This window comes from Halyomorpha halys, unplaced genomic scaffold (assembly GCF_000696795.3).
Source record: "Halyomorpha halys isolate HHAL.00 unplaced genomic scaffold, Hhal_1.1 Scaffold371.1, whole genome shotgun sequence".
NCBI classification, from domain to species: domain Eukaryota; kingdom Metazoa; phylum Arthropoda; class Insecta; order Hemiptera; family Pentatomidae; genus Halyomorpha; species Halyomorpha halys.
In genome coordinates, this window is record NW_027107668.1 from 71,087 (window position 1) to 86,995 (window position 15,909).

A 15,909-nucleotide genomic window follows, 5' to 3' on the forward strand; every position below is an offset into this window, starting at 1 on the left:
TTGCTGTAATATTTATAGTAATATTACAGCAAGCACTGCTGCCGAAATACAATGGATTGCTGGATTGGTAACACATAGCTTACTAATCTATCTTAGAAGGCAATGTAATTAATAATAACGAAATACATTGCTGTAATATTTACAATGTATATTTTTTTTTTGTAATAACTATTCAATTTTTTTTTTATTTATTTCTTTTTCCTTTGTATTTTGTTTTCTTTTTGTTTTGATTTGTTATTAGCATTAAATATTTTATACTCTCCAAATTTCCCACTTCATCCACTTACATTTCTTTTTACCATTGATCTATCACAAATATTGAGGTTACTATGTAAGTTTTTTTTTTAATTTAAGAACATTTTGTAAACATACAAAAAAAAAAGAAGAACGCAAACAAAGAAATAGTAAGGAAACGTTGTTAGTAAATTAAAATATAAAAATGAATTAAATAGGTAATAAAATTGATCGAAACTGCTTACCTCGGTCCTTCTATCCAAAAACTTAAAAATTAGAATTTACAAAACCATTATCCTTCCCACTGTTCTTTATGGATGTGTGACGTGGTCTCTTACACTTCGGGTTTTCGAAAATAAAGTATTACAAAAAATATTTGGACTGAAAAAAGATCTAACTGAAAAATTTAGAAGATTACACAACGCTGAATTAAGGGACCTACACTCGGTAAATATAATTCAAGTTATAGCATTGCGGCGTATAAGATGGGTATGTAAGGTTGTAGGACTAACGAGCGGATCCCTTAAATGTTACTAAACACTGAACCAACAGGTAAAAATCCGAGGTATAGACCGAAACGTAGATGGGAGGATTGCGTTAAAACTGATTTAGTAGAATGGAGTTTTAAGGGGCTACACTGGGCCTTTATTATTATTAATAATAATAATGTTGATGCCAAATAAATTGGTTAAGAATTAATAAATAAGTTGAAAATGAATATATATATATATATGTTAAAAAAAAGATAATAATAACTAAATTACTAATAAACTCATGATGAGCATGGTTGTAATTTCCAAAAATTGGGAAAATTTAATTTTTACAATTGCAGCAGATAAAGATTTATTATTATCCATAGCGATTATAGTTTCATATTATAATATGACTTAGAGCGCATAATATAATTAAATAATAGGCTATAAAAGCATAATCCAGTCGTTTGAAAGCAGTAAGTAGGCAAGTCCCATAAAATCCCCGACAGTAACTCAACTTAGTTTTCGACGGGAGTATAAAGACTATTCGCCGAGAACACAGATTCGCTATACCGGAATTTTATTGGGGATAAAATTAATGTAACAGGTTATAGGCGAGGTTAGAGGAGTCCATTATCTACTGGAATATCAAACAGACAGAATATCTAGTTTCACCATTTCGTCTGTTTAATGCATCAAGGTCTAGATTAAAATTTCATCTTTTAAATAAGACAATCTGTGGTACTTTAGCGAGAGATCTAACTGTAGCTAATATTTTTCAACACTTCTAGCAATATTAACCTTGTTAAATATCGAGCTTTTCTATCCCAATCTTTATAGATTTGTTCATACAGTAAGAAATATTAAGAAATAAATTATAAAAAAAAAATCAGGGTTTATAAAAACTGTTTTATAAATTTGTACACTTTTAATTACTATTTCTCACTAAACAGCTTGTTGCTTTATGTTGATTATTTATTTATTTTACTCTATTTTCTTAAATTTATATACTTTAATAAATGTGATATTATATTACAACTGTATCATACAGGCATGTAGAGAAACTTTCCATTAGTAGCTCTCTAATAACATTTCTACATTAAAAAGTTTCGAAGCCATCTTCTTTTCAGTAACAAGTGGGTTCGGATGGTTAAGGAGTTTAACATGGAAGGATTGATATCTGGTCCGGGCTAGATCGGTTCATACGGAATATTAAGTTCCTGATGTGTGATTGGGTTAGAGACTAAGTAAGGAGCATTCATTCATTTTGTGGGACCGTCACTTAATGAAAAAAGTCAACGCCTCAGGTCTGATTTGAAACGGCGCCGCCCGCAGATCTCAGAACCATAGACATAGGCCTAACCATTTAAGCTACAAATGGCCTCGAAGTAAAATAATAAAAAAATAAAGAAAATGGGAATCATTAAAATGGTCTTTGATTAACATCTCAAGTAGTATAAGAAGCGATACTATAAATGAGCAAGAGTGCAGTATAGGACTCCAATGGGAGTCTTAGCCCAAAAAAAATAAATAAAATGAGCAAGAGTACAGTATAGGACTCCAATGGGAGTCTTAGCCCAAAAAAAGAAATAAATAAAATAAAATGAGCAAGAGTGCAGTATAGGACTCCAATGGGAGTCTTAGCCCAAAAAAAGAAATAAATAAAATAAAATGAGCAAGACTATAAATCTATTAAATAAATACTGAACTTTTATAAAGAGGTTCACACTAGAAAATAGAGAGATGGAAGTTCTTGGATTTTGTATTGAAGAATTGGATTCTAGAGGAATTCGAAGGTTTAGTGGAGCCCCAAAGCTCAACTCCGTATGTCCAGAGATAGACTTTATTATATTTATGTAGATCAGTCTTTTGTGGTGGATTGGTAGTTTAGACCGTTTGTCTAGTAAATGTTGTAATAGTCGGAATCGACCTGCAGTTTCCTGTCTTTTCAGTCTTGTATCATGACTGCAAGTTAAGTCCTGTGTCTATACGTACTCCAAGAAGTCATTATTGTATAACTTATTAATTTGAGTTCATTTCTTTCTTTTTAGGGACTTAAAAATTGTATTATTTTTCATGTAATATAAAATTATATATCTTACGTTTTTTCTATAAATCTATTAATTAATTCTTTCTTTTATCTGTAACTATAAGCCTTTAAAGACTACTTAAATATTTCTCTAGTATTATTCCACCACTAAAAATAAAAAATAGATTTGAAGTCTTAGAACCTTTGGATGAGGGTCGCGAAGACATTGAGAAGTTATGGGGTGAATCAGAGATAATATTAAAGAGGTCGGTAATTTATATCTCGAAAAAAGGAAATTAATAAGAATAAACCCTGTTTCCAGATATTTAGAGGTTTTTACCGATCCCGGAAATTCCGCTCTGTAGTGGCGGAAATAAGAATAACATTTTAGTTGAACCGGTAGATATATTGGATACATTTAAGAAACACTTGGACCGTATTCTGAATACAGGAAATAATTTTCAATCTCCTCTGACTGAACACCAGAGCGCTGAACCGTGGATAGAAGAACCGAGTCAGGAGGAAGTCGAAATGGCCATCGCAAAATTAAAACCTTATAAAGCAGCGGGAACCGCCGATATTCCTAGTGAACTTATCAAGGCATGTGGTGAAATTGCAGTTTCTAAAATACACCTTTTGGTTAAAAAGATCTGGGAAATTGGGGAGATGCCTTATAGTATAAGAGACCGAGAGGAGAAAAAAGGCAGTTATCTCACCCCGATTTTTTATTACTTTATTGAAAACTATGTATAATTACGAGTCAAAATTGATGAGTCTGCCAAGTATAGGTAGGGGGAATAAAAAATGGCGGCTGTTTCAAAGCGATAAAAAAAAAAAATTTTCATTCGGAGCTCTACATCTTTAAAACTACCAACAACACTAGAAAATCTAAGAGAACATGATTTAAAGAAGAGTAAATTTGCTGAAATATTAGCCCTAAAAGAGCTATTTACGATCAATAGTTCTCGAGATATATCTTTTTAAAAAGCATAATTTCTTATAAATCTACTGAAAGATTAGTAGTTTGTTAATTTATTTTGAGAAATCTATATCTCAGGAACTATGTGACGTACAGAAGTCTATTAGTACTCAAATTAAAGCTAGTTTAATGGACTATAAAAAAGTTTATGACCTTTACCTTCGTAGGAATACTAGTTATGGTGATATTTGCTAAAATAAATTGATTTATAGTTGTTCCAACAATAAATTTGATTTATGAAAAACTTCATTTCAGATTGGCGGCTGTTTGAAACCTTAAAAACAATTAATTTTTCATTCGGAGCTCTATATCCTAAAAAGTATGAACAACACAAGAAAACATAAGAGAACGTTATTTAAAGAAGAGCAAATTTTCTAAAATATGAGCCCTAATAGCTATTTCCGTTAAGTAGTTTTCGAGATATAGCTTTTTATAAAGCAACATTTCATAATGTTTTTTACCAAATTTATATTCATTTGTGAATATCATAAAAACTACTACCCCTACAAAGATAAGTGTCATAAACTACTTTATAGTAAATTAAATTTCCTTTATTTTGAGTGTTGGCAGACATATATGCGTCTTATGGATCTAGAGATATATTTTTTTCAAAAATCCAACTTATTATACGAACAACTAGAAATTATGGTTTCTGAAATGAAGTTTTTCATAAATCAAACTTATTGTCCGAACAACTATAAATCAATTTATTTTAGCAAATATCATGAAAACTACTATTCCTACGAAGGTAAAAGTCATAAACTTCATTATAGTCCATCAAACTAGCTTTAATTTGAGTGCTAATAGACATCTGTACGTCACATAGTTCCTGAGATATAGATTTCTCAAAATAAATTAACTAACTACTAATCTTTCAGTAGATTTTTAAGAAATTTTGCTTTTTAAAAAGCTATATCTCGAGAACTATTGGACGTAAATAGCTATATTAGGGCTAATATTTCAGCAAGTTTACTCTCCTTTAAGTAATTTTCTCTTAGATTTTCTAGTGTTGTTGGTAGTTTTTAAGACATACAGCTCCGAATTAAAAATCAATGTTTTTTTAAGGTTTTGAAAGAGAAGCCATTTTTTAAACCCCCTACCTCTACTTGGCAGACTCATCAATTTTGACTAGTAATAATACATATTTTTTATTGAGGTAATCAAAAATTGAAGTGGGATAACTGTCTTTTTTTCTTCCCGGCTCTTATACTATTAGGAATGGAAGGAATCTCTATTTATTTCTGTTCACAGAAAGGGCTCGACGACATTTATAACGGAATTATGGAGGGATTTCACTCCATCCTGTATGTTATAAAATATTTACGCTAATCTTAACTAGTCGAATCAGGGAATACGCTGAAGAAATCATCGAAGACTACCAATGTGGTTTTAGACGAAATCGTTCAACTATTGATCAAATTTTTTTAATCAGTTATAATATAAAAGAGAATAACTTGTTTCAGAACTATATATAAAAAAATTAAACGAAACTTTCAGTAATAAACTTCTGCACTAAGTGTCTTATGAAGACAAAATTGAAGCCAAAATAATCAAATTGAGCCTTCAATTCGATTTGTGCTGCTTGACTCTCGGGCGCCATGATGGCCATAGCAGACTTCGCTACAAGTACCGAGAGCGATAACGATATGATATGAGGTTCGGTGGCCCACCACCGCAGTTTACATAACTTTCGAAAACACTCCAACGAGTGGGATCAGCACCTTCAATATATTTCTATCATCTCTCATATAATTCGAGAAATGTTTCTGAATCGGAAAAAAAAAATCTTTATAAAATAAAAATTCCTCTTATTAAAATAAATAACACCAAATCACATTTACCATTAATTGTTAACTAATGACTTCTTTCCCCACAGTATCCTTTAATAATACCCCACTTATTCCTGTACGACAGATCCGTTACTTAGGACTACATCTGGATTGACTTTGAATACAAACACAAGACTGAAAAACCAGGAAACGGTCTAATTTCTAACTCATTACAAAAGACTGATCTTCATGACTGTAATAAGGCCAATCTGGACATACGGAGTTGAGCTTTGGGGCACCACTAAACCTTCCAATTCCTCTCGTATCCAATCTTTTTTTTTTTTTAATAATTTATTTATTGTTATTTGCAACTGTATACACATATATACAACAAGTAAATTTGCTGTAGGTGAGATAGTGACATGATACAAACATGTGGGGAATCTACTCACTGACAGAACTCCAATAACATTTCTAGAACAGGCCCCGAGATCTTCTTTTCAAACGCCTAGGAGGATTATTAGGTAATGAAGGAGAAGCCAGGTTAGAAACAAGTGGATTTGGGTGGTTGAAAAGTTTATCATGGAAGGAACGGTATCTGATTTTGTCTAAATCGGCAACATATTGGACATTGAGATCATGATGGATGACTTGATTTGTAACAAATTAAGGAGCGTTCAGGATTTTACGAAGGATTTTGGACTGTAAGGATTGGATTCGGGAGGAATTTGATGGTTTAGTGGAGCCCCAAAGCTCAACTCCGTTTGTCCAGATAGGCCTTATAATAATCATGTAGATCAGTCTTTTGTAATGGATTGGCAATTTAGACCGTTTGTCTAGTAAATGTTGTAATAGTCGAAATCGACGAGCACTTTCCTGTCTTTTCAGTCTTGTATAAGGATTCTATGCCAGTCGTTTGTCGAGGTGTAGTCCTAAGTAACGGATCTGTTCGACAGGAATAAGTGGGGTATTATTAAAAATTACTGTTGGACAAGAGGTCATTGGTTTACGGCGAAGGGTAAATGTTATTTGGTGGGATTTATTGGAATTAATTTTAATCCTCCAATTTTGGCACAATTTTATAGGGTGGTGATGTGGGATTGGAGGATTTGGGATACAATGTAAGGATCATTGTCCACAGACAATAGACATGTATCATCGGCATACGTGGTGAGGATAGTGTTAGGATGGGTTGGGATGTCAGCTGTGGAAACTATATAAAGAATAGAACCAAGGATACTACCCTGAGGTACACCAGCAGACTGGCGGAATAGGGATGAATAAGTGCTGTTGTGATTTATTCGAAATAATCTGTGGGAGAGATAAGAACGGATAATGAGGAAGTATGTAGGGGGTAGGAATTCACCCTTAATGTGGTTGTTGAGGTCCTCAATGTAATTTGTTATATATATAAAGGTGCTACTCACTTGTACTATCCTGACTGACAGTCCGGTGTCCTTGGCGAGGGTCTCCCTGACCTTCCTACAGGGCTTGGGGCTCAGCTCGAAGGATGCTTTAAAGGCTCTCCTCTGCTGAGTGGTGAGTATGGTACGAGGCCTCTTGGGGCCTCTTCGTCCGTCCGTGCTCCGTGGTCCTCCGGGGCCCTCCTCCAAGCCGCTCTCTCCTGGGCACAAGGAAATAATTTTATAATATCGATATGTATATAATATATATAATTCCTATATATCTCGATGTCCGCTGACTGAGTACATCAGCTGATCGAATTATATATATACAGAGGAGGAGAGAGACCAATAAATAAATTCTGTTACTAGAAACTTTGCGAGTAATTTGGTATACCATTTTCTCTCTTTTTTAGTGTTTGCTTATGATACTTAATTTTTAAATATATTTTTGGATCTTGAGGATCTTTCAATAACACAACTATTTTGGGGCGACGTTTTACAACTTTATTGGAGCATCTTAATAATTATGTTAATTATGTCTTATATATTTATTCGAATAGAGCAACATGAATTTAAATTTTGTAAATCCGATTTTTTGTTTATATCCCGATTCTTGTATTATTCAGTTTCAGCGAATCAATTTTTTGCTTGTAGAACTCTGTTATTGTTTTATGAAAATAAATTTTGATTAGAACAGTACGACCCAAAGATTTTGCTCGAAATGGCTCTTATGATAAATCAAACCATATCCAGTAAATATTGTTTTATATTTTTCATTTATTTACTCTTAAGGAAGGTGCTTTACTAACTCCAAGGAGACTCGCTTCGTATTTTTCGAAATCACAACCATGCTCATTATGAGTTTATTAGTAATTTAATTTTTTCAATTTTTTCAATTTTTTTTTTTTTTTTTTTTTTTTTTTTAAAGTATGTATGTTTTTGGAGTTCTATCAATGGGTAGATTCTCCACAAGTTTTTATCATGTCACTATGTCACCTACAGCAAATTTACTTGTTGTATATATGTGTATACAGTTGTAAATATCAATAAATAAATTATTAAAAAAAAAAAAAAAAAAGTATGTATATTATATTATTATCTTCTTTTTAACATATATATTCATTTTCAACTTATTTATTAATTTTTAACCAATTTATTTGGCATCAACATTATTAATGATATTAATAATAATAATAAAGGCCTAACGAACCCGAAGGTTCGATGCCGATACCACCAAACGCTCTTTCTACTAAATCAGTTTTCACGCAATCCTCCCATCTACGTTTCGGTCTATTCCTCGGACGTTTACCTGCTCGTTCAGTGTTTATTAACATTTTAGGGATTCACACGTTACTAAGCCCTACAACTTTACATCCCATCTTATACGTCGCAATGCTATAACTTGAATTATATTTACCGGGTGTACGTCCCTTAATTCAGCGTTGTGTAATCTTCTAAACTCTCCCGTTAATTCATCCTTTTTCGGTCCGAATATTTTGCCTAGTACTTTATTTTCGAAAACCTGCTGTTCATCCCTTAGTGTAAGAGGCCACGTCTCACATCCATAAAGAACAGTGGGAAGGATAATAGTTTTGGAAATTCTAGTTTTTAAGTTTTTCGATAGAAGGCGCGAGCTAAGCAGTTTCGAAATTGAAAAATAACAAACATTTCCCGCCTTCAACCTATCTTATATTTCCTCATCGATTTCGGTTTTTCTAGTTACTGTAGAAATTAAATACTTAGTATACGTAGAACCTATCTACCTGTTCAAACGTACTTCCTCCTATATCTACATCACCGACATTGCACGCGTTTCTACTGCTAACCATGTATTTTGTTTTATCCGTATTTATTTCAAGACCTAGTTCCCTGCTAGAGTTTATTAACAGTATTTAGTTCTATAGTTCCTTGCCCTCACCCAATAATACCAAACCACCAGCATACCCAAGCACCGGTATTTTAGCACCCAAAGTTTAACCCTTTTCGGTATTCATCACACTTTTAATAATGTATTCTAGTGCTAGATTAAATGATAAAGAATCACTTTGTCTTAAACCCGACCGGTCATGGAGGTTTTATGGAGGTTATTCCTCAGAATAATGATTACCGATTCGTACCTTATTATACGTTTCGGTCATGCACATCCGTACTAGATTTACTACCTTCTTAGGTATTCCCTGTTTAATCAGAATATTATACAGCTTCTGGTGGTCAATAGAATCGTAAGCCTTTTGGAAATCTATATAAAGTTGATGAACTACTCCGTCGTATTCCAATTTTTTCTGTAAGATTTGCCGTAATGAATAAATTTGATCAATAGTAGTACGGTTTCATCTAAAAGCACATTGGTAGTCTCCGACAATTTCTTTAGCGTATTCTGTGATTCAACTTCTTAAGATTAGCGTAAATATTTTACAACATACAGGAAGGAGTGAGATCCCTCGATAGTTATTACAATCCGTTATCGGGGCCTTTTCGTGAACAGGAATAAGTAGAGGCAATAATGACCCATAAGTGATTAATGCTTTAAAATAAATAAAGTGGGCTACAAAGAACTCAGTGAGTTACCTTGTGCGTATCCTTGGAACATCTCGACCTCTTTCTCGTAGTCAGGCCTGCAGAAGAGCTGTCCCTGCTTGACCACGTACTGGTCCCCCTTCTGGAGCCGCACGCCGCAGACCACGCACAAGAAGCAGCGCAGGTGGAAGACGCTGTCCACTGCGGCCTTCATAACCAGCTCCGAAGGACCGATTGGATCCCCGCAGCTCAGGCACTTCTTCACGTACACTCTAGAAATAAAAAGATATTATTCATTAATTTCTTGTAAATACTATTAATTAGGAATTTGAAGAGAAGATGATTAGAAGGAGGGGGGGGTCAATGGAGAACACAAAGAAAGAAAAACCTATTCATTAGTGCCAACGTTTCGGACACAATTTCAAGCCATCTGGCTGGTAAACATATCTACACAATTATTTAAAATAAAGAGATCAAAAAAGGTGGGAAATAAAATATATGTAGGTAATTAAATATGTAAAATAACAGGATTAAAAAAAAAAATGTAAAGTTATATAAGCCAAATAGAATAGCAAAATATGAGTATTTAAATTTAATTATAATTATTTAAAATTAAAGTTATAGAATAAAAATAGGAAATAAAATATGTAAGTAAAATTCCAAAATGAAAAAAAATATAAGTAGATGAGAAGGTTGTAGGGAAAAGAGACAATTGTGGGAATAATAGGTTTGGTTGCCATCAATCTTTTGAATTTTTTTTACCCGATCATTCATGACATACGGGGATGGGCTGTTGATCCTAGTGGCAACCTAATCTAACCTGAGTGGACGTGTCGAATTTTCATTTCGTGGGACTGCCTTGAAATAAAAGCCTACCTGTCCAGACCGTATTAAACTGGTGCCGTGGCAGTTAGGAGGTTGCTATTTTGACGCCTAAACTCTCTACAACGGCCTCAGTATTGTCCTGTGCCTAAACCAAATTTACGCTCCAGTATTGACTAAATTATGAATAATTATTGTTTCTGTAATGGACGAGACAGAAGAATTGGTGATGGCGGCGCATGCGCTGGAAGTAGCGGACAGAGAGGGAGAGATACATAATATGTTTCCTGTTGAATATTTCATTCATGGACATTGATGTGGAGTCTGGTGTTTTTGGTTCTGTGAGCTGAGGTTAATAGAAGAACTGTGTTTTGAAGTGATCTTTCTCTCTCTGCCACGACTAGTTGAGTGCAAGTAGGTATGCGTCATTGTTCACTTTTGGACAAGAATAGCAGTTTTATGTATTTTAATATTAGACTAGATTATCTAACCACTACTGACAAATCATTATAGAGGACCACCAAAAAACTGTTGAATTTCAAAGATTTTAACCACCCATTTCTCACCGAATCCCAAACCTGGACCAGAACTGATGAAGAAAAATCACAAACATTCGCACAACACCTTTCTAAAACCTCCATTCCACATCCTGATATCCTTAACCTAATTCACATTGAATGTATTGAAGCAGAACTAAATATTCCGCTCCTTATAGCATTTCATCCTTCAGAGATATCTAGTATCATTCAAAGATTACCTACCTGCAAAGCTCCTGGACACGACCTAATAACATCCCACATCCTAAAACTTCTTCCTCGGAAAGCCATTCTATTCCTTACCAACATATATAACGCATTACTCCGTTCCACATATTTTCCTGACCCATGGATATTATGAATAGTTAAAATGATACCTAAGCCCCAAAAGCCGCCAGAATACCCATCCTCCTACCGTCCTATCTCTCTATTAACAATCATGGGCAAAATCCTCGAAAAACTCATTTTTAAATGCCTATACCAAATCCTAGATTCCAATCATATAATTTCTGATCAACAGTTTGGATTCCGAACATCCCACTCTACTATTCAGCAATGTCTTCGCGTGGTGGACGTTGTCTCGTCTTCTTTGGAGCGCGGAATGTACTGCGGGGGAATCTTTTTTGATGTAGAACAGGCTTTTGATCGAGCCTGGCAACCGGAATGCATTACAAACTGCGTAGATTTCTACCTTCGACATACTTTATCATCATCCATTCATTTCTCATCGATAGATTATCTCAAGTAAACCACAACGGTTCCTATTCTTTCCTCTATTCTCAGTCCGCTGGTGTTCCTCAAGGTAGTATCCTCGGTCCCATGCTCTACACCGTCTATACAGCTGACATTCCAACCAATCCTAACACCACCCTTACCACTTATGCTGATGACACATGCGTGCTCGCTGTTAATAATAACCCTTTGATTGCATCCCAACCTCCCCAATCCCATATCACAGCCCTCGAAGAATGGTGTCGTAATAGGAGGATTAAAATGAATCCAAACAAATCCCTTCAAATCACCAATTCCATCGTAAACCTACCGACTGCCCAACAGTCTCCTTCAATAATGTGGCTCTTACCCCTGTCGAACAGATTCGTTACCTTGGACTACACCTTGACAAACCACTAACTTGGAATCCTCACACAAAACTGAAAAGACAGGAAAAACTGCACGTCGATTTCGACTATTACAGCACTTAATGGACAAACGATCTAAACTTCCAATTCATTACAAAAGACTGATCTACATGACTGTAATAAGGCCAATCTGGACATACGGAGTTGAGGTTTTGGGCTCCACTAAATCTTCGAATTCCTCTCGTATCCAATCATTGAAATCCAAAATCCTCAACGCTCCTTATTTTGTCAAAAATAAAATCATCCTGAACCAGATATCACTCCTTCCATTATAAACTCTCTAACCACTCAAACCCCCTAGTTTCTAACATTGCTTCCTGTTCCATTCCTGACAATCCTCCGAGGCGCCTGAAAAGAAAATGGCCACGAGAACTGCTAATGTAAAACGCCATCAGAGTGGTACCAATGGTTAGTTTCTCTACACGCCTGTAACACTCCAATTTAAGTGAGATCAGATTTACTAAATATATTATATTGTACAGTTGTAAATAGCAATAAATAAATATTAAAAAAAAAAAGTTATAACAAAGCAATAGATTAAGATAGGATGGGGCTTTATTTAGTTAAAATTGTTCTTTTTAGTTTGCAATTCGATTAAGTAAAACCTTATTAAATAAACATCAGAAATACATGTTTATTGTTGTGGTTTGGTGTTGTGAATATGTGAGTTAAAACAATATTAATTTAACTTTACGATTTAATGATATTACGGAGCATAAAAGCAACTCTAAAACGAAGCATTTTTCAATTATTCAATCTTTAAATTATTATCACCCATAAAACCAGAACCTGGCGTTTACAGCGTTTAAGAAAATCCTTTAGCCGTTGGATTCATTCGTTCCGTTCGCAACATATTATAATGAAATATATACAATGGTTTTCGTTTAGCATTCATGCCCGGACTGCGGACAGTGAAAAGCAAACGAAGGCCGTAGACTCGAACCGAAGCAGACGCCGCAGACCGATCACGCACCAGCGCACCTTGCGTTTGATCCGAATCGGTTCAAAGCCACAAAGGGACGCCAATATCTCCCAAGCCCGCCCAATCATCGTTTGTAAATACTTGACTCTCTTTTCATTTCCTCAGCGTTCTTTCAGCTACAAATGAGAAATTCCAAGCTTCGTTTTTAAACATCCTCCTTGTGTAAATGTTTGGCCGGGTGCACTAAGTAGGAATGGCCAACAGGTTTTATTACTTCTGTACTAGGTTACAAAGCCACTTGTACCTCATTAGGTTTTTAATTATGAGGCGAGCATTTTTTTATATTTATTTTATTAATTAGGATTAGTAATTTTAAAATAATGAGAACAAAACCTTCTATAATCTTATACAAGTGGAGAAGATGGTTGGGGGTGCGGTCAAAATATATCTCAACTTATTTAATAGTGTCAACGTTTCGGCCAAAATTTCTAGCCTTCATCAGGGCTAAGCACAAAGAGCGAGATAACTATTAAATACGCTTTAGTGCATGTTCCTGTGTAACGATAAAGATCACTCTTTAGTTACGTTCTTTATTTGTCAATACAACAATATTTACGCTTGACATATATAACAAAACATTCATAATTATTATTAACTGGTGATATTTAGTTTTTGTGTTTACAACAAAAAAAAAAAACACCTAATTTGTCATTGTTAATTTTCATTAATTGTAATAGATCATATGGCGAGAGGTTTCAAATGGGTTTGCCACTAAAGCAAATGTAAAATAATGAAACATTAAATGAATTATAATTAAAAATAGATTTAAAAGAAATATACTGAAGAAATAAAAATGTTGATAATAATTTCGATAGTGGGAAACTCATTTCAAACACTCTCTTTGCGAATGTCAACTATTGCCGCTGAAGATGTTAATCTTGTCACCACAAAGTTTAACAAATACAAATGCAATAAAATAATGATAAAAATACAAAATTATTGGCGTTGTTCTCTGATTGCACCCTCTCCCCCTCTCCAACCATATTCTCCTCATTTATATTATCTCTACGGTCAATATCTTCTCATCATAATTTTATAAAAATTTAATTTTTGTAGTGTGGTTAGAATTATTACTAAATCTTATATTAAAACTTTCACTAAATAAAAAACTATATTAATTATTTTTTTCTTGACTATTAATGTGTATTTTTGTGGAGCTTCATGATCAGTGAATAATACAACTATATTTAAGCTTTTAATATCGTAACTTTATTGTTTGCATTGTCATATCCTAAAATTAAAAAAAATAAATAAAAACAGCTTATTAAAATAAAGGATTTCTTCAATTGATTATTAGAAAACTACAATTTTAGTTTAAGATTAATAACTATTACAATTAAATCATAATTTTTTTTTTTTTTAATAATTTATTAATTATTATTTACAACTGTATATGCTGTAGGTGACATAGTGACATGATAAAAACATGTGGAGAATCTACCCACTGATAGAACTCCAATAACATTTCTAGAGGAGAAGATCTCGAGGCCATCTTCTTTTCAGACGCCTAGGAGGATTATTAGGTAATGAAGGTGAAGCCAGGTTAGAAACAAGTGGATTTGGGTGGTTGAGAAGTTTATTATGGAAGGAACGGTATCTGGTTCTGGCCAAATCGGCAACATATGGCATATTGAGGTCCTGATGGGTGACTTGATTTGTGACAAAGTAAGGAGCATTAAGGATTGTACGAAGGATTTTGGACAAATCATAAATTTAGTTGTACAACTATAACAAAAACCTTACAAACCTCACCAAAATCCTCTCACCGCTCATTTCAGACAAACAGGGCATATATTTAAGTTAAATACACCTAAAATCATGTATCCGAAAAAATCATCAAGCCAAATCTAAAAGAAATGATCTGTATATAAATTTACAGGTGGCCGACGGAAGCTATTTCATTATTTAAATAATTTCTGTAATAAATAATTAATATATAAAAGTGTAATAATTTTTAACAAATCAGTTTTTACAAATATTAAATTCAGGTGGACAGTGGTTATTGTATCGGTGGTGGATTATATCCTTTGTAGGAATGAGCATGATGTAATTTATAAGCTTAAAAATATATTTTCAATGAATAAATGAGAAGAAAGAAACATATCTAATTGCAAGAGTTCTTGCATAGTATAAACTCGCAATATATAATTAACATTTAATAAATATCTTAATATATAAATAAATTTTAACAACTTTAAATGGTCAAACTTTATTATGAAGTAAAATATTATATTTTATTAATGAACCTCGAATCTTATTTAGATAAATTTTTTTTTTATAATTTATTTATTGTTATTTTCAACTGTATACATATATACACATCGAGTAAATTTGCTGTAGGTGATATTATGACATGATACAAACATGTGGAGAATCTACCCATTGATAGAACTCCAAAAACGAAAAGATCTCGAGGCCATCTTCCATATATATGCTATATACATTAAATAAAATTAGTTCTTATACAATTACCTTCATTATGATTCAATGTTAGTACCGTAATAAAACAATTCAGAATTACTGACCTATCAAAGTGTAGTAAAAGATTATTTAGGAGTGATTTAATATTAGTTTTTGGTACCCCGAGAAACACTTAATTCCAATTTTCGAAAAAAAATTGGAAATTATGCCTTTGATTCTTTGAAAAATCTATTTTTTTTTTTTTAAATATTTATTGTTATTTACAACTGTATACATATATACACATCAAGTAGAACTCCAAAAACACTTCTAAAGGATGTAAATAGCCTTGATGATGACCTGAAACTCAGGTCGAAACGTCGGCATAAAATAAATAAATATGGTTTTGTTTATTTATGTTGTTCTTTGCTGACCGTACCCCTCCTCCGACAAACTTCTCTAATCTTTAATTATTTTCACTTTTCTGTAATTGGATAAATCTATAGAAATAGTAACTCTACTATTTATTTTATATTATTGTACTTTCATAGGTGGAAGTATAAACTTAGTTGCCACCTGAATGTGGTGTATATAAGTATTGTTCTTAAGGTACAAAAATTAAT

At 33.3% G+C, this 15,909-nt stretch overlaps 1 protein-coding gene across 2 annotated transcripts in view; it reads right to left on the bottom strand.

The window, feature by feature from the left end:
- LOC106681857 (LIM homeobox transcription factor 1-alpha) overlaps positions 1–15,909 on the bottom strand; it is a 104,781-nt gene that overhangs the window by 32,889 nt on the left and 55,983 nt on the right. For both annotated transcript variants that reach the window (XM_014422397.3, XM_014422396.3), the window contains exons 3-4: positions 9,459–9,679; positions 6,912–7,108 (exon numbers count right to left, since the gene is read on the bottom strand). In XM_014422397.3, the coding sequence (XP_014277883.1) occupies positions 6,912–7,108; positions 9,459–9,679 (418 nt within the window). The remainder of the gene's footprint in view (positions 1–6,911; positions 7,109–9,458; positions 9,680–15,909) is intronic.